The sequence below is a fragment of the Nelusetta ayraudi genome, unplaced genomic scaffold (assembly GCF_046127955.1).
Source record: "Nelusetta ayraudi isolate G7.1 ecotype Tasmania unplaced genomic scaffold, CSIRO-AGI_Nayr_v1 ptg000063l, whole genome shotgun sequence".
NCBI lineage: Eukaryota > Metazoa > Chordata > Actinopteri > Tetraodontiformes > Monacanthidae > Nelusetta > Nelusetta ayraudi.
This window is the reverse complement of record NW_027466113.1, coordinates 5,408,576-5,430,591: the sequence shown is the minus strand read 5'-3', so window position 1 is coordinate 5,430,591 and position 22,016 is coordinate 5,408,576. Positions and strand designations below refer to the sequence as shown.

The 22,016-nt window shown below is 43.1% G+C and overlaps 2 protein-coding genes across 5 annotated transcripts; both read right to left on the bottom strand.

Moving 5' to 3' along the window:
* Window positions 1–563: 563 nt before the first annotated feature.
* On the bottom strand, window positions 564–17,156 carry cd4-1 (CD4-1 molecule). Of its 3 annotated transcripts, none has more exons than XM_076041000.1 (11): window positions 17,022–17,156; window positions 7,772–7,874; window positions 4,902–4,972; window positions 4,670–4,816; window positions 4,411–4,536; window positions 3,899–4,144; window positions 2,759–3,145; window positions 1,782–2,036; window positions 1,213–1,313; window positions 1,031–1,071; window positions 564–923 (listed from the first exon to the last, which is right to left on the bottom strand). In XM_076041000.1, the coding sequence occupies exons 3-11, from the start codon at window positions 4,957–4,959 to the stop codon at window positions 893–895; spliced, it is 1,392 nt and encodes a 463-aa protein (XP_075897115.1). In that variant the 5' UTR covers window positions 4,960–4,972; window positions 7,772–7,874; window positions 17,022–17,156; the 3' UTR covers window positions 564–892. The 3 variants fall into 3 exon arrangements, with proteins under 3 accessions (XP_075897115.1, XP_075897113.1, XP_075897114.1); XM_076040998.1 differs by having other exon boundaries at window positions 1,031–1,074; window positions 17,022–17,155; XM_076040999.1 differs by having other exon boundaries at window positions 1,031–1,074; window positions 17,018–17,104.
* A 395-nt stretch (window positions 17,157–17,551) lies between these two features.
* cd4-2.1 (CD4-2 molecule, tandem duplicate 1) lies at window positions 17,552–22,002 on the bottom strand. 2 transcript variants are annotated; one of them, XM_076041002.1, is made up of 10 exons: window positions 21,985–22,002; window positions 21,595–21,731; window positions 20,815–20,856; window positions 20,317–20,469; window positions 19,509–19,646; window positions 18,945–19,175; window positions 18,785–18,856; window positions 18,540–18,685; window positions 18,320–18,387; window positions 17,552–18,116 (listed from the first exon to the last, which is right to left on the bottom strand). In XM_076041002.1, the coding sequence occupies exons 3-10, from the start codon at window positions 20,834–20,836 to the stop codon at window positions 18,032–18,034; spliced, it is 915 nt and encodes a 304-aa protein (XP_075897117.1). In that variant the 5' UTR covers window positions 20,837–20,856; window positions 21,595–21,731; window positions 21,985–22,002; the 3' UTR covers window positions 17,552–18,031. The 2 variants fall into 2 exon arrangements, with proteins under 2 accessions (XP_075897117.1, XP_075897116.1); XM_076041001.1 differs by having other exon boundaries at window positions 21,595–21,996.
* Between the last annotated feature and the right edge of the window lie 14 nt (window positions 22,003–22,016).

The following is a 22,016-nucleotide window of genomic DNA, read 5'->3' as shown; positions in this document are numbered from 1 at the left end:
CACCAAAAAGTCTGACTGACTGTCTGTTCTCTCTGTCATCTGTTGTCACAACTGCTCTACAAAGTGCCGAGTGAGATTAGAGAGGGCGAGCCACATTTGGTGGATTAAAGCAACTTCTGTTAATAATCATAAAAAAGGGGGGTTTCAATTAGTTTAATTACTTGAATAATGAGACGTTTTGAAATAGAAAAGAGACTTTCACTAAGAGAGCAGGGATGGGGGGGGGGTGCGAAACCTGTTATCTGAAAAAGAGTTGCAAAATAAAAGACAAATACGATGCAAAACAATTTGCATGGAAAAAGGAACAGAAACACAAAGTTCCACACTGAATGTCTCTGAATAAATGAATAATGTTGTTGTGTTTGAAGTTGGTTGGACGCTGCATGTTGGCAGCAACTACACCGGACCAGGTGCAGGCTGCAGCAGGGAACTGAAATTCTGCATTTAAAAAATTCGGCAGCCAAACTACAAGTGAAGAACTGACAAAGGAGACGATTACTGACGGGGCATGAAAGTTGTAAATGAAGGTACTAAATGTGCATATTTATTGACCCGTTCAAAAATTGGGCTTTAAATTATTTATTAAAGCAAGTATTCCATAAAAATACATAATACAGCAAGAGAAAAGAGCAAGAAAGAATTTACAACAGTAAGTTCACACGTAGAAAGTTGTTAAGCTCCCTTTAAAAAAAAAAAAAAAAAAAAAAAACTTTTAGAAACAACAGACGTAGAAGGGGAACATTTATATGTACAACTGTAGATACACTATGAGAACAGCATTGTCTTTAATTTTACCATTTAACCCAACTGTTTTCCTTCCTTCACGGGCCAAAAGATGCTTAAGGTTGTGTAAAAGACGGGACGGGGACGAGTCACAAATCCTCGCGGGTGCTCATGTTCTGTAGAAGCCTTTTGGCTTGGGGCTGCAATAGAAAAAAAGCAAGCATTTTTAATTTGTTTCCAATTGTGTTGAAACTTCGAAATGCTTCCCAGAAAACGGTTTTCAGTCTTGTGAAATGTTACCGCCTACTTTTCGCACTTGCAGAGCCGATGCCTGGGGTGACGCATCCTCTGCTGAAGTGGGTCCGAGAAAAAGACAGAGAAAGGAAAAGAGAAAAAAAAGTACAGATGTGACCGTGAGCGTGGCATTAATAATGCAGTGTGGTTGGATTGGGGGAGGGGTGGTGGTGGTGGGGACAGCTTAAACTTTACTTGTCTGCGTTGCCAGCAGATGAAAAGCAGCAGCATCAGGAGGAAACCGATGGCGGCGGCGCTGCAGATGATCACCAGCATCCAAACGCTTTGGCGGGATTCTGTGGTGGTGACACAAGCAGACGGTTCGTCACCCGGGAGGGTTGGGTGGGGGGTGCAGGAGAACGTTGAAGCTCCAGTTATTAAAATTGGTTTGATTTATGATATTTACATTGGTAAAAGCTTAACATACAGCCCATAAATACATTAATAAAAGCGTATACTGGCCGTACGATCAAAGTCATTTGGTTTTCCCACCCTTAGAACGATTCCCATAAATATATATATATACATATATATATATATATATATAAGCAGATACATAGAGCAATAAGGGTCTTGCTCCTCGTTAGCTACCGTCTAGCGCCATTTTTTAAGGACCTAAATACGAAACGCGCTGTCAGGCTGGCTACCTTAAATACCGGGCTTCCTTAAAAATTTTACACAATGGACTTTTTCAACTTAAGGTCGCGACCTTTCGGCTACGACCCTCCCCTTCTTGCTCCCCCATCCCCACCCCCTGGCCTCACCGATCCTGAGCGTGATCTCCGCCGTGGCCTCCTTGGTGTGGTTGCGCCACAGCTCGCACCTCCACTTGCCGCTGTCGCCGAGGTCGGCCGTGATGCGGAGGAGGGCGGGCCCGCCGTCCGCCAGCAGGGGCCGCGGCGGCGAATCCCTGGGTGGGACCCACTTCAGCCGCAGGTGGGAGGGCAGGGGAACGCCCAGGCCGCAGGTCAGGTTGGCCGTCTGGCCGGCGACCAGCTCAGTTCCCGGCGAGGAGACGACTGGGGAGGCGGCGCAAAGCAAAACAGGGAAACACGTCAGTAAAAACATCGCTGATCAGAGTGTCTGGAAAAACACAAGACAAATGTGACTTTTTGTCTGTAAAACCAGACAACAGAATCTGTAATCTCTGTTGCCATGGTAGAAAAAATTGATGAAAAATCTAATCAGTCATCTAAAAAAATGTCACCAATCTCCTTCAGGTCCAATCAGAGAAAGAAATATCTGCCACATGCAAATTTAATGGATCAGAACCAGCTACTGGCTTCCTTAAAATGCAAGTGCTTAGATTATGTTTTAAGATACTCATGCCACCCCCCACCACCCCCCCCACGCTCCCCTCCGCCTCCCCACTACCCTCCTCCTACATCCCCCCTGGCAACACAGACTCCAATTAAAATTCATTGTGTTATCACAGGCAGGGGAAGCTCATTATGTCCGGTTGGAACGCGGCGCGTATTAAAGGTCTGAATTAGACACAAGTCAGAACCCGGCCCGGGCCCATCCAAATAAACTCTGCCGCCGAGTGATGAAAACAAGAGCACAGTGCATCGGAGCAGAAACAGCGACACGGAGCAAACAAAACGAGCGACGACAACTTCTTGTGAATGACAAGTAGTGGGTCTGGCTGCAAGGAGGCCGGACAACAAAAGGAATACACGAGGGCGACGCAATAAAGCAAAGAAACAAAAGTCGGCTGAGGTCAGTGCCTGTTTCAACTCACTTTGCAACACATGCACACGGACGGTCTTCTCCAGACTTCGGCCACGATTAAATTCCAGCCTGCACACGTAATTTCCAGCGTCCCCTTCTCTTCCTCGGCTTCTCGTCAGAGACAGGTCCCCCATTTTAAAGTCTGATGTTGAAATCAGTCCCGTGTCTACATCTCCTGCCTGCCAGCGCGCCGATTCCCCCAGCGACAGCGTGAAAATCCTCTGCGGAGCGACAGACAGGAGGCCCGAGTCCGTCTTGGGGAAGAAGTCCCAGCTTCCTCCTTGGACGCCCATGGCCTTGATTTGCTCCCAGGGGATGTGGGTGGAAATGGAACATGGGATGGCGAGAGGTAAGACGTTTGATGTGTACTGGTCATCCGACGCAGGTGTGGAGAAACCTGTGTGAGAAAGAGGAAGAAGATTTTTTTTTTTTTTTTTATCTTTGCAACTACGCTTTCGATTGCAGTTGTTCAGTGGAATAAAAGGGGAACATGGTGCTATATATATATATATATTTTTTTTTTTAACAGAAATAAAGATTGGTCAAAATCAGAGAACCAAAGAGAAAAGAAATTACACATCTACACTCATATATGGATAAATATATCCATATATAAATGAATTAATGAATGAAAGAATAAATAACTAAGTAAATAAATAAATAAAATGCAACATTTAATCTTTAAGTATATCTGTAAAAAAAAAACAACTCATCATTCACAATTGCACACAGAATATTTTTGTAGCACCACATTTCGGAGAACCTTTTCAAGTCTTTCATTATCTAAAAATAAAAATTGGATTCTAGAATGATCCCGCGATTACAGCGCCACACTGAGGCTGTATCGGAATCCTCTAATTTGTTCTTCCCTGAGATGTGAATTGCCACTTTGGCTTCTCCTACGATGTAGTTTAACAGCTGCAACATTTATTTGTCCCCTTTTTCTGTATCCACCACCATGAATAACCTCGGTGGTTGTAAAAACTTGATGGAAAAAAAACTTCAAAATATCGGTTAAAAGGGCGAAAAAAGCCGTTAGCCTTTTACGATCGCTAAAAAAAAAAAAAAGAAAATGTGATTGAAGGAGAGGAATCAAAAGAGAGGATCAGAGTCGACTACTGGAAGACTGTGTATCCACGCTGAAACTCACCGGCGACTGAAACTGAGATTTCGCCTTTGCTGACGGTGCCGTGGCTGGTGACCACGCAGGTCCACTGGCCGTTGTCCTGGACGGTGGCGGCGGCGATTGTGTGACTGTTCCCGCTGCCTTCCACTTTGGCTCCCCGCTGATCCAGCCAGTGTATCTGTGGCTTAGCGAGACCCTTGAGAGTTTCAGCACGGCACTCGAGAGTCAGAGATTCCCCAGACAGCACCGGAGATTCTGAACTCTTGGAAACTATAGGATAATTAGAGCAAAGCACAGGAACATTTTTTTTTTTTTTAATGGCCTATAAACCTTCTGGAAACTTTGGTCATGTGCATCGTTATCAAAAATGTTCACAGTCAGGAGGTTTGAACCACCAGTGGAAAGTAGAACATAAAAGTACAATTTTAAAGAATGACTTCTCGTTCGAGGCGCACGCAGAAGACTTTTTTTTAATACTTTACGCTAAAAGAAGCTTTGGCAGTCATGGTGACATTTCACTTTAACTGTGTTCTTACCATGGAGTTGAAGAATTCTGTACGTGATCCTGGCATTTTCCAATTCCTTGCAGTAAAACATTCCGAAATAGTCCTGGCTGACATTTTTGATGGTGAGCTTGTCCTTGGACATCAAGACATTCGTATCTGCAGGGCAAAATATGAAACTTGGATGTATGTTCATATTGGAGATGAGGTCTTCAACACTGTCGACCGCTCTTTTATTTGACAATGTCGAGTTTTTTGTGGCTGCTGGCTGCATATGAGACAAAGTGTTTACCCTTGGTAGTGGAGCCTCCTAAGGAGTTAGACGAAGCAATCTCTGTGTTTCCAAAATACCAGATGTAGTACCATCGACCTTCACCTGTCACAGCAGGAGGGTCGAGGGTCACCGAACCACCCAGCTGAACGTATTTCAGCACTATGTCTGAAAGAGTGAGACGGCTGTCACATGTTGGGAGGTGGCACCAAATGCAAACATGAAGGAATCATCTGCGATCAACTGATCTCACCTGCCGTAGTTCCGAGCAGAGCAACGAGGAGGAGGAAGACAGACATTTGGTTTTTCATCCCGGACACGATTCTGAAAACAAAAGGAAAAATATTTGAGAAAAACAATTGTAAAAAAAAAAATATATATATATATATCTATATATATATATATATATATATATATATATATATATATATATATATATATATATATACATATACATATATATATATATATATCTACATGTTGTCAGTGTAGTAACTAGTGGCAAAAAATATTTTCAATGTTGTCTGTTTTGATAAGCAATAAAGAGACAAATTTCAAGATTCTATTCTATTTTTAAAAAAAAAAAATATTTTGTTTTATCCAATTTAATTTTTGCTTTGCTGTTTTTTATCATCACTGACAAAAATAATCTAATTTGTTTAAAAAAAAATTGATTGCTGAAAATGAAATTCAGTGTCATCGTGGTTATTACGGAACATCAGATTGTGATTCTAAATTGCAGCGGCGTTGGGTGAGAATTGAAGGGGGCCGAGCAGGGAACTGAGGAGAACACCGTCGAGATGCCAGAATTTTGGTTTGCCAGCCAACTGTGCTATATCGACTCTGGCGGTTTAATTTTGGAATGTCAGGAAGGTTTTATCAGGAGGAGCTCGCAAAAACAGTCTTGCGTCTGTTGCTGAATATGAATGTGATTCACATATCCCAAGACAAATTAACTTTCAGAAACTCTTTTAAACCGGTAAATTTGTTTTTCTCTACGCTTATTTAAAAGCACATTCATGATAACTTGACCACAAACACATTTTGAATTTAAGATTTATTATCACCATCACCAACATGTATTATCAGTTATTATTTAATTATTCATTGGATTCACCAGGAAGCGGGAAAAATTGATATTTGAAGGTATTTTTTTTTTGTCACAGACAAGTGAAATCACCCAGCAGGAAGTGAAAGGGGGGGGTTGTGGTGGTCTCAGATTTTGAGAGATTTGAGAAGATAAAAGACGAGAGAATGAAAGAGTCGTGCGTGGGCGGTCTGTGGTGGGTTTTAGAGGAGAAGACAGACAAGTGTTGGAGGGAAGTGACAGTGAGCGAACGCTGCCTTGTGGTGGGCCTTGATTTACTTCAGCTGCAGATTCTTATCCCAATCCTCCCCCTCCGAGTCTCGCTTCCCCCTCTTCCTCCCGTCTTCTACGAAAGACGGATCTCTGCGACGCCTAACAAGAGAAACAAAGCCACCACAGAGCCGGCAGTGCAGCCAGGCTGCGGTTTAAGGTAGATATTCCTCTGCTCCCACAGCCTCGTCTCTCTTCTTCTCCCACTTCACTTTGTCGCTGTTCAACAGAGTTTACGCCTCGTCGTGATTGAGCAGACAGGCTCAACTGAAAGACTTTTATCCAAAATCAATCGCCGCTTTGAGCGGAGAGGATACCTGTTGCGCTGCACAGCTCTGTGCCGTGACTAAGGACAAAAACCTGGCACAGGAGACAAAGATTCCACTCATTTGTGTTTTTATTGACCAATAATATTTTTTGTTGTTGTTGTTGTGGTTTTTTTTTTTCACCTCAAGAATGATGCTCTTGTACTGATGAAGTAGATGCGTGGATGTGAAATGTGTCTTTAGCAAACAAGATGGTGCCAAGTTGTAGGTTGTTTTTTTTTTTATCAACCTATAAACATTTGTTCAAGGAATTAAAAAAAAAAAAAAATCCCAAATAAAGTCATTGTGGGAGTAAAACAATAAAAGCACACTTTTTCTAAACTTACCAATATGAGGTAAAAGTGAAGTATCATCAAGATGCAGTAAATTGTTGTTGTGTTGTGTTGTGTTGTGTTGTGTTGTGTTGTGTTTTGCCATTTGCGAGTGGCTCAGTATTCTTGTCTGGACAAAAGTGATTCATCTGAATGCTTTTATTTGTTAATTTCTGTAAGAATTAGTAGTGTGTACAGCAAAGTCTGTCAATGTCACTCCCTGTTTTCTCCTGTCTTACTGGATGGACATTGAATAAAACCAGATAGAATATCACAATAAAATCACAAAACCCTAAAATTTAAATTCTGGGCTCCCGTAGGTGCATGATTGCACAACACGGCCTGGCGTCCCAGCTCTTAGTATAAAACAAAATGCCTCTCCACCATTATTTACTTTTAAAGAATGAAAATTTAAATCTGCTTGTTTTTATGACTCTTTTTTCATGCCAATTCTGTATATTTTTACGTCGTCGGCCTAGAGAGAAAGGGGAACCAGAGGCCGATTAAAACATTTGATACGATAACCTGCACTATAACCTCTGCCGGTTGTTCTTTTTTGTTATCCGTGGTATTCTTTGTATTTGTACATTCCTCGTATCATTCAAACTCACGATCAGAGTTTGACAGAAAGTTAAAGAGACTGAATAAAACAGCAAATGGTGGAAGGAAGAGGGGGAGGGACCAACTCCCCCTCTTCCTTCCACCCTCCACCTAGAAGAAGAGACAAGGACGCCAGGCATTATTCCGAAAATGAAAAAGTCACAGCCGCACCGCAAATTAACGTATGATGCAGAAATTCAAGTTGTTGGATTATTTAACAGAAATTCAGATTTTGAGTATTTGTTTATGATGTGTTTACTTGTTCCTGACATACGAATAGTCCACGTCTGTACTGTAATTTAATTCAACATTGTTTGCTCACAACTCTATGTTAAATTTGGAGGTATATGCAAAATAAATGACTTGATATAAATATGTTTTTTTTATTATGAGAATTTAAATAAAAGTTAAACATGGTGTGGACATTGGCACAGTTTCTAATCATTATCATCGTTATTGTCATGGTATAATTCTTATGTTTTAAAGAATTTATGCTTCTAAAGTTTGCACCAAATGACATCGTACTTACAGTTGTCGACGAAGGTCTCACGTGGCTCTGCTGATCTCCGGTCGTGCGGAAAACTGAGTATTTATCCGACAGTCCTTCCCTTAATGTGCCTTTGCGCCTCCCACTGCTGCGATTGGTGCAAACACAAGAACAACAACCGTTGATCAGGCACAGACGCAGGCATAACATTCTCCGATTGGCTGCTTCAGAAGTGCAGCGACGCGTCCACAAACTGCAATCGATTCATGAACATTGGCTGGTAAATGTTATATTTGTAAGCAGCGCCATGTGATACATTTTCATCAGCAAATTAAAGTTTCCCCGATATTTTCTTTGTTCCTTTTCATTTTACTTTTTTAATTTACATGGCGCATGAATACGTACACCACTAATCTTAATTGGACAAAGTTGTGTTGTTTTGAAGCAGTTTATGCCGTATTAGGTCTGGCGATAAGTCTTTAAGTTATCTCGGGCTCTCCAGGGACTTGTTATGCATCTTTTGGCACGCTCGAAATAGCCGCAGAGAAGCGGCAGCAGGCCTAATTTATTATAATTGCTAAGTTAATTTTCCCCCGGTCATTTCATTTTACTGATATAGATACATAATTAGTGTATCTGAGTGAAACCGCAAGCAGCCGGACCAATCTTTACAATAAATGCAAATTTAAAAAGGCGGCGCAAGAAAGAAAGATGATGTCTTGAGGAAACTGACGGAACAGTTTTACTGAGAGATTTGATCAGTCTTCATACAAGGAGATACTATCAGTCCTTTGTCAATTAAATTGTCCAGCTTAGGCCGTCAAAACCATTCCATCCTCTCCTTATAATATCACCTTGTAAATCCCATCCGACATTATTTCCATTTAAATAAATACCTTTGGTCGATTCATTACATTGTCTGAAAACCTTTTGCGTCTGTGAACCGTGAACATACCTCGCCGTACTGGTAGATACATAAAATGTGCTTCAGAAGACTTCTTGGAAATAAGCTCTCCTAAGTCGCGTTAGTCGGTCGGCCTGTGAAAAGAAACGCGCAGTTTTCTCCAACATCCCACCGAGGTAACTGCTAAGTGTCAGAACTATTTCACTTCTGCCTCTTGAAACCCTCTGGAGTATCGTGGATGATGTGGTAAAGTGGTATTGAGGGAATTCTTGTGAATTTCGAGGTCAAACGTTTACTCTGCAATGTGTGTGTGTGTGTGTGTGTGCGTGTGCGTGTGTTTAAGCAATCACCCCAGAATAAAAAATTTAATTCTACGGAGGTCGGGCACCTTGAATAAAATCACCGCTGCCTGAAAATAAAAACAGCGAGACGGCAAAGAGCAGGTGTCAGAAATCTCTCTGGAGCTTTCTGCTAAAGCTGCCGATGGACTCGACGAGATGATCGAGTGAGCGTCTCTTGTGATCGCAAACAGGACGATCACTATTAAACAGGCAAACTAGCCGATATAACACACAAACCTGTTGAGACAAAGGTTTAGGGTTTGTGTGTGAAAGCTAAATATTAAACCCCTAAATAATATACGCTCATAATATACACAAATGAACTGGACCACAGTTTTGCACCTGTAGCATTTGGTATTGTTGCTTTTGGTAAAAAAATAAATAAATAAATAAAAAAGAAGAAGAAGAATATGACAAAGAAGAAGAAGAAGAAGAAGAAGAAGAAGAAGAAGAAGAAGAAGAAGAAGAAGAAAGAAATTCATAACTAAATAAATATGATTGTGACATTCTCGACTCACAATACAGGCAGTCCTGAATGAAATACAGGCTGCAGAGACTTTCACCCAATATTTTTGAAACATTATTTTTAAAAAGCGCACAATGAACCAGGCAATCTGCCTCAGCTCATGTTGACCTGACTGACTCGAGTGTGAACCTGCTGTACAGTCCCAGTTTGAACACCTGGCCTCCATCTGTTTGCCCTTCAACAGATGTTTATCTACATTTTTACAGTGAATTTACTTTATGCTCATTCCATGAACACCGACCATGTCAAATCTGTTCCTTAATGGTTAATAAAGCAATGATACGACGATATGACGGCCCGAAGTCTTAAAATCCATCCGGGGGAAAATCTTTATGGCCCCCCCGCCCCCCTCAGTATAACTGAATGACTACTGACTTTGTAGTCGTCACAACAAATGAGGAATGCTTCATCGTTCACTGCAGCGAGGCGTCGGGCTCGTCCCAACTAATTACAACAACAGGGATCAGTTAGCTGAGGGACCCAGAAGCTGCAAGAGGCACAACAGCAGCAGCAGCAGCGGAGCGGTTTAGCGACGCCAAACCACAACAAGGACGAAACAAACATATCGCTCGCGTCTCATGTGTCTCCCTGAGGTTTGGCTGCCTGCCTCTGAACAGCCTCTCACCAAGGGTTCACACCTGCGTGCGCTTCCTCCTCCGGTGCCTCGCAATAAGACGGGCCTTGCTTCTCATTTGCCTCTGTGAGCAGAGTTGAAGCCCATGAGTCTGGGCCAGAAGGACCCAATCGAGACATTCACAATTTTTCCCTTTCGCTGTGATTCTGATGGAAAACACCTGAAACCGAGGGACTCCCTCGTTAGTCACATCCTTAATGAGGGCGAGGTGGACCACATCGTGTCATTACTGAAAGAGAGAGAGATAAAAAAAAAAAAAAAAAAAACACAGGCAAAAACCCATGTGGGCCACAAGCAAGAAGAAAGGGTGACTCACATACATTTTCATACTTCTTTCTTTCCTCGTCCCCCATTCTCTCCTACTGAGGGTTTCCCTCGGCAGATCCTCTGTATGTGTGTGTGTGTGTGTGTGTGTGTGTGTGTGTGTGTGTGTGTGTGTGTGTGTCTTCTGAAGCAAGGCAGCACGAGGTGGTGGGACGTAGGGACAAGAGCAACCACCTGGCTTCCGAACAGTGCGCGTGCCGGCGACTGTAATGATGCAAACAGGTATGAATTAAAATGTCAGTGGAAAACGGGCCGAGCACCAGCGACACTGTGACATTCTCTCCTCCGCCATGAGGGAAATTTCATTCAGACTTCTTTGAAACTTCAGCGTTTGTGAAAGAGTCGAAGCAGAGTGTCTCCCACTCGTTTTTTTTAGACACAGTTGTTTGCGATGTTGTAATGTGTTCGACGTCGCCGTTTCATCGTGATGGAAATTATATTTGGAAAAAAAAAAAAAAAAAACAATACAGGAAAAAAAACAACAATACTTATTGTGCTCCTTTTTTGTTGAGGCAGTATTAAAAGTCGAGTCGTTCCGGTAAATCCTGAGGTGACCTGAGGTGCAAAATAAGAAACTTTTTGTGTCTGTGGTAGGAAAGTTGCATCGGTGAGGCGACGCGCTGTAGCGCAAACATCGCTGTCATTTAGGATAAATTGATTTCTGAGTTGAACGATGACGCTGGTTTTACCATGGAAACAACCGTGGGTCTGTTTCAAAAGACATCCGTGCGCTGCACGCCGCAGCAGGTCTTTTCTCAATGGCATATTGAAATTTGTGATGTGCCAACAAAAACATTGAACTTAAATCCGATGTCGTGACGACGGTGAATATGTCACTCAGAGAAAAAGGGAAAACATATTAGCTACATGTGAATCAAAGGAGCGTCCAGGTCATTCAGTTTTTAGAGGAAACTAAATACAATGTAAATCAGACTGAGAGAAAAATATCGGCCGTATTTCTGTTAAGTATTCTTTGTGTTTGTCTAAACCCGGCATGGGCAAACTGAGGGGCCGTATGCGGCCCGTTAAGTTTTTTTAATACGGCCCGCCGAACTTGAGGAAATTATATTAATAGTAAGTTAGTAATAAAATAGCTGTATTTTATCTTTTTTTTCAGTCTTTTCAGAGTCACTTCAGTAAAGAGCTAAATACCGTGTTGCTTTGTTGTAACATTTCTTCTGTTCATTTTCAATTGACATTAAAGCACATGTTTTCTACATATCCCCATGATATTTTTTGTGGGGGTCACCAAAACTCTCCATCCATCTGCTCCTGCTCTGGCCCCCTCTGTTATATTTTAGAACCCATTGTGGCCCACCAGTCGAAAAGTTTGCCCACCCCTGTTCTAAACATGTGAAATCATTACTTTTTTGTGTCTTCAAGGAGCTACATGCAATATTCAGCTAATCGTATTTGAGGGGATACTAATCTGGCTGTGCACGACACCCTCTCTGTCCTCTTCTCCTGTTTCTTGTTTTGCAACTAACTACCAACAGACATGGGCTCGATGCTTGATGATAACACATCGTGCTAAATTGAATCAGGAAATTAGGGGAAAGCGATACAATACGGAGGAACTAGCAGGAGGGTCGTCTTCCAGCTGCATTGTCGCAGACTCTCTTTGTCGCCTGACATTGTCCGCAAAATGCTGACGGTTGCGTTACACCCTTGATATCCTCCAGTCGCTCCGTCAGTGTTTGCTGCTCGCTACACTGGAGGCCACTGACGACGCCTGGCAAACGCAACTGCAGCATCTAAACATTTAAAATGATTGTTTCAAAAATCAATTTCACAATCCACTGACCAGTAACAGGGCGAACAGCAGAGCGGCCGGACGGCCTTTTGTTTAACTGTATAGTTTTGGTGGCCTGCCCGGCACACTGGAGTGATAGCTTACAGCAACACTGTCCACGACAGTATGGATACCTGGCTGACTGGCTAGTAGCCGGCTAGCTGCTAGCCGGATGACTGACTAGTAGCTGGCTAGCTACTAGCTGGATGAATGGCCTGCAGGTGTTTGTGACGTCGGCACAAAAGACGAACGCGAAGACGACATCGGAGGAGAGAAGCTGAGCGAAGCGGGCAGACAGGTGGCCAACCCAGCGACAGCCGTGCTACTATGAAGACAGCGTCTGTGTCAGGAGTGACGTTCAGCCCGTTACAAGTAGAGTGTTTATTATTAAAAATTCAAATGAAACAATTAACTTTTGAGCTTTTAAGCCTCCAATGGTCATGATGATATTGCAGTTCATTCAAACAAATATGCCTGCCCTTCTACACATCACTAGGAAGCATCCTAGCCCTTCGTGACATCGCAAATCCCGGGTTCGAAATTGGACTGCCAGCCCTTTGAGACCGCTTCCTCTCCACTTCCAAAACACACACACACATTTTTATTCCCTTAAAGCCGAAAGGAAATATACAAAAGCACTCAAATATCAACAATACTCGTTGTCTTGTCACAAGGACATGACAAACTTTTCAAAGCTTTCACATTCTTGACAAAGGCAATATTTAAACGTGGCTTTAAGTTGCGTGCGCGAGTGGGGAGCTTAACGGAACAGGAAATCACCTCAAAGTAGATGCTTGGCCAAATAAAAAAGTGCAGTTTGCACCTGCTGTTGGAGGACAGATGAATGTTTGGAGCCTTGTGTTGCTCTGAAAGAATTCACACGTTAACAGCAAGCGTGGCCAGCGAGTGGTGCAAAGTGGGATTTCGCACAGCAGGCGGTGTTTGTGTGGAATATCTACGAGGTGTTTACAAAGCAGCGTCACTTGCTAAACCGCTAGGATCCACAATATGTCTGGCGTGGATTTACCTTACCGCTCAGTTCACAGGTTCTCGAGGGCGATATTTGAGACTGTGGAATTAGAATCTTACGTGGAAAAGCAAGAGGGACAGACACGGGGTTTGTTCATTAAAAATAACTTTTCAGTTTCACTTTGAATGACTGTGTGTGTGTGTGTGTGTGTGTGTGTGTGTGTGTGTGTGTGTGTCAGCCAGGCAGGCAGGCAGGCTATGACAAACAGAGCTGAGTAATAGCCATTGAAAGGGAATCCTAAGGTCTCACATGAACACCTCCAAAGCCAAGATGTTATTTACATTCTTAGATTACAAAAGGTGCAACACAGCAGGCTGGTTATGGATTATAGAAAATACACATAAATAAACCATTTAATGGTTGTAGAGACATACACATTATTATTATTAAGAATTTACCATGCAGCATGTTAAAAAATATGGGAGCTGGCCAAAATACAACCTGTTCAATTTCATCCAGGATAAAACGACATTTCAAATAGATTTAAATATAAAATAAATCTGGTGTTTTTGGTAACTGTTTTGTGCTCTTAAAAAATACAGCTGGTGCATTTTAAGAAAAACCTTAATAAATTGCTGGACAGGATAAAGTGGGATTGCAGAATCTTGGCAGAAACTGTGAGTGGTCCTTCAATAAAGCTTTTTTTTTTTTTTTAATATATATATATTTTATAATCCAGCAGGAGCTGGACCAGGATGGAGGATTCTGGTTTCCATCTGCGAGCGCCGTGCTTGTCAGGTTTGTAGCTGTTTTGGTTGCACGGACAAATAAGAAAGAACGTATTTTAATGATCTAGTAATCATTGTGTGAGGATTCGGTCTAAATTAACGTGAGCACCAATCTAAGAGCATTTTTTTTTTTCAATGTTGCATTTGACTTCATAGGTAATCGTATTCGTATAAGTAATTCAGTTTGTCGTGAATTCAACACTGCTGCTGCGTTGTGAACGCGTTTAGAATTGCCAGAGGACACGGTTACCCAACTTCCCTGGACCTGGGACCTTTGTCACGGTGGAACTTATCAAAGATATTACCACATGAGCTGTGGAGCACCATCAGTAAACACGTTACGTCTCCGCCGCCACATGCCAAGAGGCAGCAGGTTTCTCCTGGTCTGGTCTGGATTGTTCTGACATGAAGCGGAGAGAGTTCGCTTCACTTTAAAAAAAATAAAAATAAATTTGAAAAAATATTAATAACTTCCTGGAATTTACGGGCAACGTTTCTTTGCTGGAAACAATGCACTCTAGATAATTTTTCTAACCCGCTGTGAGGATGCTTTTGCACCCTTTGCGCCGATGATTTGCACTTCTGTGACGGTTCTATTAACGCCGGAGGACACAAACACGTTTTTCCTCCTTCCATTTCCTCAAGGATCAGCCAGATCGTGAAGTTACAGTCAACAACAACAACAACAACAACAACAACAACAATGTGGATTAAGAGTTAAAAGTTTGAGAATGCGTAGTGCGCTGCAACAGACTGAAGAGCAACGGGGGACGTCTCAGACTCCTCACGGCTGAGGGAAATAAAACAACAATTCATAAAGTTCCAAATCCTCACTCAGTGTTTCTTTTTTCACTTTTTTTCTCTCCTTTTCTTTTTTCCCCCCAGAAAAATACGATTCGCACTCATGGTGCAAATCAACTTAGGAAGAAAATCAGACAAACAAAATAAATCCAAACTTAAAAATACACAGGTTTTCAGGTTTAGCAACTCATTATCTTTATTATGTCTTTGAATTATGTTCAGCGTTCAGGGGTTTGCAAGTTATTCAGGGTAATTTTGCTTTTGCATTATCTTTCTGGCTGATATTTGATTTGAAAATTCTGTGTGTTTGATACGGTTTGCACGCTTCTCTTCAGGAGATACTCTCCCGGCGAAACACTGCAAAGATGCCCAGCGGTCAAGTCAGTCCTTTGGCGTTTTGGCTCCACCAGCGGGCCCTTTCACGGTGACCTGCGCTGACCTTTAATCTCACAGTGCACAACGATCAGCGCTGAGTGAAACACGCTGCCGGTACGATGATGAATGACTCCAAACGTTGGAGAAAAGAACACTGAAAATGGTGCATCGTCTTTTACACTAAAAAGTTTGCCGTCAGAACAAAATGCATTGCTCCAATTTTCATGCTTTTGCATGTGAACACATGGTAAAATTGTCACGATGACGTCCTCAGCATGGGCAGCTGGAGTTTGACCGCCATCAGGAGTTGGAGAGCGTGGACAGGACCATACAAGAGCAGAGAGCAGCTGCTTCGGGCACGATTACTGGGTAAATATATCAACACTAGATATCATCTACCTGAAGCGTGTTTTTTCGTTATCTACGGTTGCAGTGTGCTCTGACTATATCGTGCGGCTCCGACTGGGAGACCAGTGGCAAGGAAACGCAAAGCGCCATGGGTGCACAAAGGACAAAGCGCCAAGCGACGGCCTTGAAATAATCCGTTAATCCAACTCGGCGTCCAGCGTTGGCGCCAGAGTGACGTGGGACGGGCTTCGCTCACGCTGACATCGATTTAAAGCCTCTCTTTAGCACCTCACACAGTGCGGAATATGAAAAAGTTACAGAATTGCCGTGTCGCTGACATGTACGACGTTTGCAGTCTGTGTTGCACAGCTAAAATAAGAAATGTAAAAAAGTTTAGCAAAGGCTGCGTATGACTTAATGTGCCGAGGACCTGTTAACAGGAGCATCGTGTGCCCCAGCGTTTACCTCTGCAATTATTCAATATTTTTTTAATATATATATAATATATATATATATATATATATGTGTATATATATATATATATATATATATATATATATATATAAAGCTCGCACACAAGCAGCAACACAACAAATAAACTCCACTGTTTTCAAAGTAAAATGTGTGTACATGGAGATTTATGGAGCAAATATTACTTCTTACATACAAAGAACATTCCAGTGTGTCTCCACGGCTCACTGCAATAAATAGCAACAGCAGCCAGAAACACTTGCTGCAACACTTGAGCTGAACTGCAGGGACTCATTTCAAACGGCTTTCAAACCAATGTTTCAGCCGACGGGTCCGAACGTCGCCGCCGTCGTTTCTCTGGTTCACGGCAGCAGATCGCGAGGCCAAACGTGCCTTCGCGCTGTCTGCCGTTAACACAAACAGTGGCTTCCGAATGCTTCCTATGAAGACGCAGTTTGTGCACTCATGCTGTTCTTTAACCCGTCTACGGCGAGGATTGCAAAATCAAGCAAATGCTGCCGCGAGCGAGCGCCTTTTCAACGTTCTGGTGGCACAATTTTGTCGGGGGGGGGGCGATAGATTGACCGTTCAGAATTCATTGGTGGTCGACATACAGGATGAGGAGGCAGCACAGAACAAATCCATCTGGCCCTGCAGAAGGTCAAGCCAGAGGTCGTCAGTGATGAAACATGGACCACGTAAGGCCGAGAGGCAGCGGGACGCTGCTGGATGGATCTCGCTCTCATATCATTTTAATGCCACAGTCGGGTGTCGTTCCCGCCGTCAATGGTTCGCCTGAGGTTAGTGGCCGGCCGTTATTTGGGGAGACGCAGAGCGAAAAAGAGAAGAAGAAGAAGAAGAGCCTTACGGAACGTGGCCTCTTGACTTCTTTTGTATCGGCGTCGCGCACGTCTCTCACCAGACTCAGCCAGATTCAATATTTCCTCATTTTGAATTCAGCCTGAAAGCTCGTTTTTACACACACGGAACACGATGTGGCGCGTCTCAACGTACTTACATGTGATGTTGTCAGCGCAGCGAAGTCTCCAAGTCTGACATTCTTCACCAGGCTGTGGGTGGTACAGCTGTTGCCTCATGCACCCGCGCACGCACACACACACATTCTCTCTCTTCCTCCCGTGGCCTCTCTCGATTTCTCTCTCTCTCTCTTTTACTCTCTCTCTCTCACACACACACACACACACACACACACACACACACACACACATGGCACTACACTACGTGTATTCAAAGATAAACACAAATATCTGTGTTACTGTGTGAACCAGGTGTTTTCTACAATGAAGGCAACATGAACACTTGCAGTTTCCTGCACCAGTTGTGGGGAATCTACAGGTTCGGTGACAAAGCACGAGGGCCACATGTTCTCCGTCGCGGTGAAGGTACTCAAAGAAACGTTTAGATGGCTACAAAAGTTATGCGTTCGTCTGTATTGCGTCGGCATTCGACTTTCAGAGATGTGTGGATGGATTCACGCGAGGACGTTTTGGTTTTGTTGTATGACGACTAAGAGAAGCCACGCTGCGCTTGGTTATCCGGCGCTTTTATTGAGGAAAATCAGAGACAGAACATTTCTTTCAGCAAACTTTTCATACAAAAGAAATGAATAATCGTTTTCAAAAATGCACGGTGACACGCAAAGAAAATACATGTTTGTTTGTCGTACACGTCAGATGACTGTATTTGATGTCGGAAGGAAGCCAGTGAGGAGGCTGAATATATCAAGGCATTAACATGCTGCATGGAATCTAAAAAAAAAAAAAAAACCTATTTGCATTCACTGCTGTTCAAGTCTGGCGACAAAAGCTCAAACATCATTAGGTTTGATTTTTATTTCCATCAAGAGCGTTTTTCCAAAGGCCCCCATTTACATTCCTGTCACATTGTCACAGCAGTTCTCCGACACTCGCTCTTTGTCTTGATCTCCATCGATTCGCCCTCCTTTCTTTCCTTCATCTCTCTCTCTCTCTCTCTCTCTTCCCCTCTTCTTTGGCGCAGCTTTTGGTGTCACTCCACCAGGAGGCTTTGCAGAGGGGGGGGCGACGGCTTTGCTCTCTGGCGCCTTTGCTGCGGTTTCGCTGCAGCTGTCGGCCTGCGATAAAGAGAGTAAAAGAAGAGAAGTTTCCACACTAATTATCACACAACGGCGGAGTGCGCTGAGAGGAGCCCCGGTCCAAATGAAGGTCAAATTAAGTGAGTCGGCTCCATTGGAGGGCAACGTCATTATTATTAGTATTAGTGTTAGCAGTAGTAGTATTTTGCAGGATGGCTGCTAATTAAAGAGCATCTCCACACCTGTCACACTGGCAGTACTGCGGCGGAGTCCTTAACTGGAGGCCGTTCTTCATTTTCCGCGCTATCCTCTGGAGAAAAAGGACAGAGAGGGAGGAGAAAAACCCAGCTTCACTTTTTTTTTTTTTTTTTAACACCTCACACAAGTCACCCTCTCCCTTTCATCCCTGCATGCTTATCTAAATCCAAGACATTGCAGTACAAGGATCCTTTATTGGCTCACCCTCTTCCTCCTGACCCTCCTGCACATGCAGGCGACGAGGATCGCCAGCAGCACCACCACCAGGCCGCCTCCTCCAATCACAGCCCACATCCACAAGGGGATGCCCAGCAGCGTGGTGCCGTGTGGAGACACGGGGTCGACTGGTTCTGAGGGCAGACGGTGACGGCAAGTCGGGGGCTGATTAGCGACGCAGCGAGCGGAGGAAAAATGGCCCAAAGAACAGAAGCGACGACGTGATTACGCACCGACTCCGCCTGGCGAGACGCCGACATTCCCCGGGATGATGGAAGGGGGCGACGGCGTCGTCGGGCGGCGCTCTGGCAGCAAAAAACAAACAATATCCCATGAGGCTTTCGGCAGCGATGCATTTTTAACGTCGCCGCTCTGGCCGAGGTCAGAGGTCACCTTTCACTGTGACCTCCAGGGACTCAGTGTGCGTGTCGCTGCTGTGGGAGAGGGTGCACTTCCACGTGCCAGCGTTCTGGCGGCCCACCGGGTCCAGACTGACTTTGGCTGACGCAGGGTGAACTTTTCCATCAGGCCCCTGCCACTGTACCCCCACCCCATCCGGTTTAGCCTTGCAGTGGAGCTCAGCCTTGCCGTCCACCTGGGGGTAATGGGAGGGGTCCACACCGACTAAAAGGGAAAGAGGGAGGTTTGGGTTGGGGGAGGGGGGCAGGGCAAATCAGAAAAAAAAGGTTTCAGAAAAAAAGAATTCTGAATTTGAAAGATGTTTTATTTCTTTATTTTAGTATTCACAATCATAAAGGGGCATTAAAATCTAATATGACGTGAGATCACACAGAACTGAGAAATGGTCTGTGCCTCTTTTCTCTTAATCATCTCTTAATCATCTCTTACTCATTTCTATCGTTGCTAGAATTTTACCCATGGTTCTTTGCTATCTGCTCTCAAGTTCCAAGGGATCCTGGTGTGTGTGAGTGTGGGTGTACGTTACCCAGGGCTCACCAGAAAACACCACAAGTATCACTTCTTGCGTATGTCCACCAGCTGTGCAGGTGAACGTCCCAGCGTCGGCCTCCGTGACCTGTTTGACCACAAGGTTGGCCTCCTTCAAAAAGCATCGAGTCTTCATGGGGGTGTCGCCTGATGGTGATGATGAGGATGATGATATGATGTTGTGCACTTCTCAGCAGTCTTGGCAAGTAATCTATTACTGAGTAATCCACTACTGTAATTAAACTACTTTTTAAGTAACAGCAATGTAATGGGATTACTCTGGCAAAGATGGTGATTATATCTGAATTACTTTATCAAGGAACAATTGCAATACTTTTCTGAAATCTTTTTGCAAACAGAAAATGTCTTATTATCCACAAAATGTCTGAAATTTAGAAAAAACAACACCGATTGATGACGCAGCCGTACATGCAAGGTATGGTAATGGATACGCGACAACGCACCAGAACAAGCATGGCGGCAGCAAAAGTAAAAACAGTTGTGTGTGTTGATTGTGTTTGATAGCTGGAAATACACAGTACATTATTTGGAGTTCATCTCGTCTAAAACGAAAGAATATTGTGGTTCGTTGCACGCTATGTGCAGGAAACAAGACGTTCTCAAAGGTTACTTTATCTTTTTTTAAACTGAAGTCATTAGTAATTGGTTACTCGTGAAACAAAGTAGTTAAAGAAGTAATTAGATTACTTGTTAAGGAGTAATCAGTAATTGGATTACTTTTATGTAGTAATGCCAACAACACAGCTTCTCAGCCGGTGTATCACCATGCTGTTGCTGTCTTGAGTTCCTTACGTACCTTTGGTCGGAAAGCTGCGAGAAAGGCTGATGACCAGAACATTCTCATGATTCCACCTCACGTTATTGGAATCACCGACCCCACACTCCAAGGTGACAGACTCTCCAGGCTTTGTGAAAATCACTTTGCCGGAAGCAGAGAGTGCTGCGAGCACTTAAAGCAGAGGCCAGATCCGTCACCAACAACACTTCACCCACTTACAAGATTACATTTATTATTAATGTTGTTCTCAGTATTTTGTCATCTTAGATCATATGATATTAATCTTTTTTTTTTTGTTCCCAAAATCAAATGGCGTGATCTTTTTTTTTTTTTTCTGAAGAAAATAGATTTGAATTCTTGCAAAAGCTAGCGGGCAATTTTTTTTTTTTTTTGTGAAAACTATTTTCCTACTACGGTATAATTAAACTGTTTTGAAAAAATGGACGAGGACAAATTGTATTCGGGTTAATAGCTGCTCGTTCACATCAGAATGATCAGTTAATTGTCTTCACTCACCCAAAGCAAACAACACGATCATCTTTACTCTGAGGCGTGAATCTAGGAGGGCAAAAGCGTAAATATTGTTGTTGGGTTTTTTTTAAATTGCAACCAGAAGATCAAGTTTCTTGCCGTCTCCAACCGAAAGTCAACGCATCCTGGTTCAAGAAGCAACTTGCAGCTTCTGTTTGAACCGAGCAACATGTGATCCCTAACCACCAAGTTCTTGACTTCCTTCCTTGCTCTGTATGTTGCGTATCAAAAATGTAAAACTGGCATGAACATGTTTTTTAAAAAAAGAAAACATTGCACAATCTCAAAATGTAAAATTCTTCCGCATTTTATTTGGGAGCTCAGTGGACTAAGTAATCTCATGAGCTGCTTCATTCTTCGAAGCCGATTAGATCAAAGAAATAAAAAATATATAGTCAAACACTTCATCCACAGCAAGACTGTGAACCAGATTGATTTATTCTTAATTTAAAGGCGCTAACAGCTTTTCTTGCTGTTCACATTTTTGATAGTTTTTACAGAATAAAATCAATCTAATTTTGACGAGATAATCAATTCACCGTCGACATTAAAGTTCATCCTAAACACCGCAAATGGAAATAGTGAAACAAAACTGAGCTGCTGCTGAAATAACCAAGCGTGTTACTCTCTTTCTAGGAGTTTCTAGTCCTCGAGTCGTCGCCCATTTGCAAATGGCTTTGAAAACCAATATCTGAATTCTCTACTTTCCCTCACAGTGTGAAACAAAATTACAATAAATAAAATAGTTGATTGGTGGCGTTTTACCTTGTTTTTGAGGTCTTTTCGCTTCAATGCTGAAGGCCACAAATTTTTTAACTCATCTTCTCTGCGCTGCACTTCATGAAAAACCCGAGTGCAAGGATGCCAGACGTGTAGAAGGCGGAAGAGATCGCAACTGAAAGCTGCACATTGGAAAGTTTTAGGCCAGTGCAACACACAAGCTCTTTGTGGGCTTGCAAAACTAGGCCTGGGATTTCTGACACTACGTCGAATCACATCAACACAGGGAGAATAAGTGCTCACATCTCTTTGCGATAGATGATCAAAATGTATTACTGAACATAAAAATCTGCCTGAATCACAGATTGAAAAAGGCAAAACAACAGAAAACTTTACAACTAATTAACAACCAAACATGGTCAGCGTGATCGTTACCTTTGCCGGCCTTAACAGATTGGTTTGGTGTC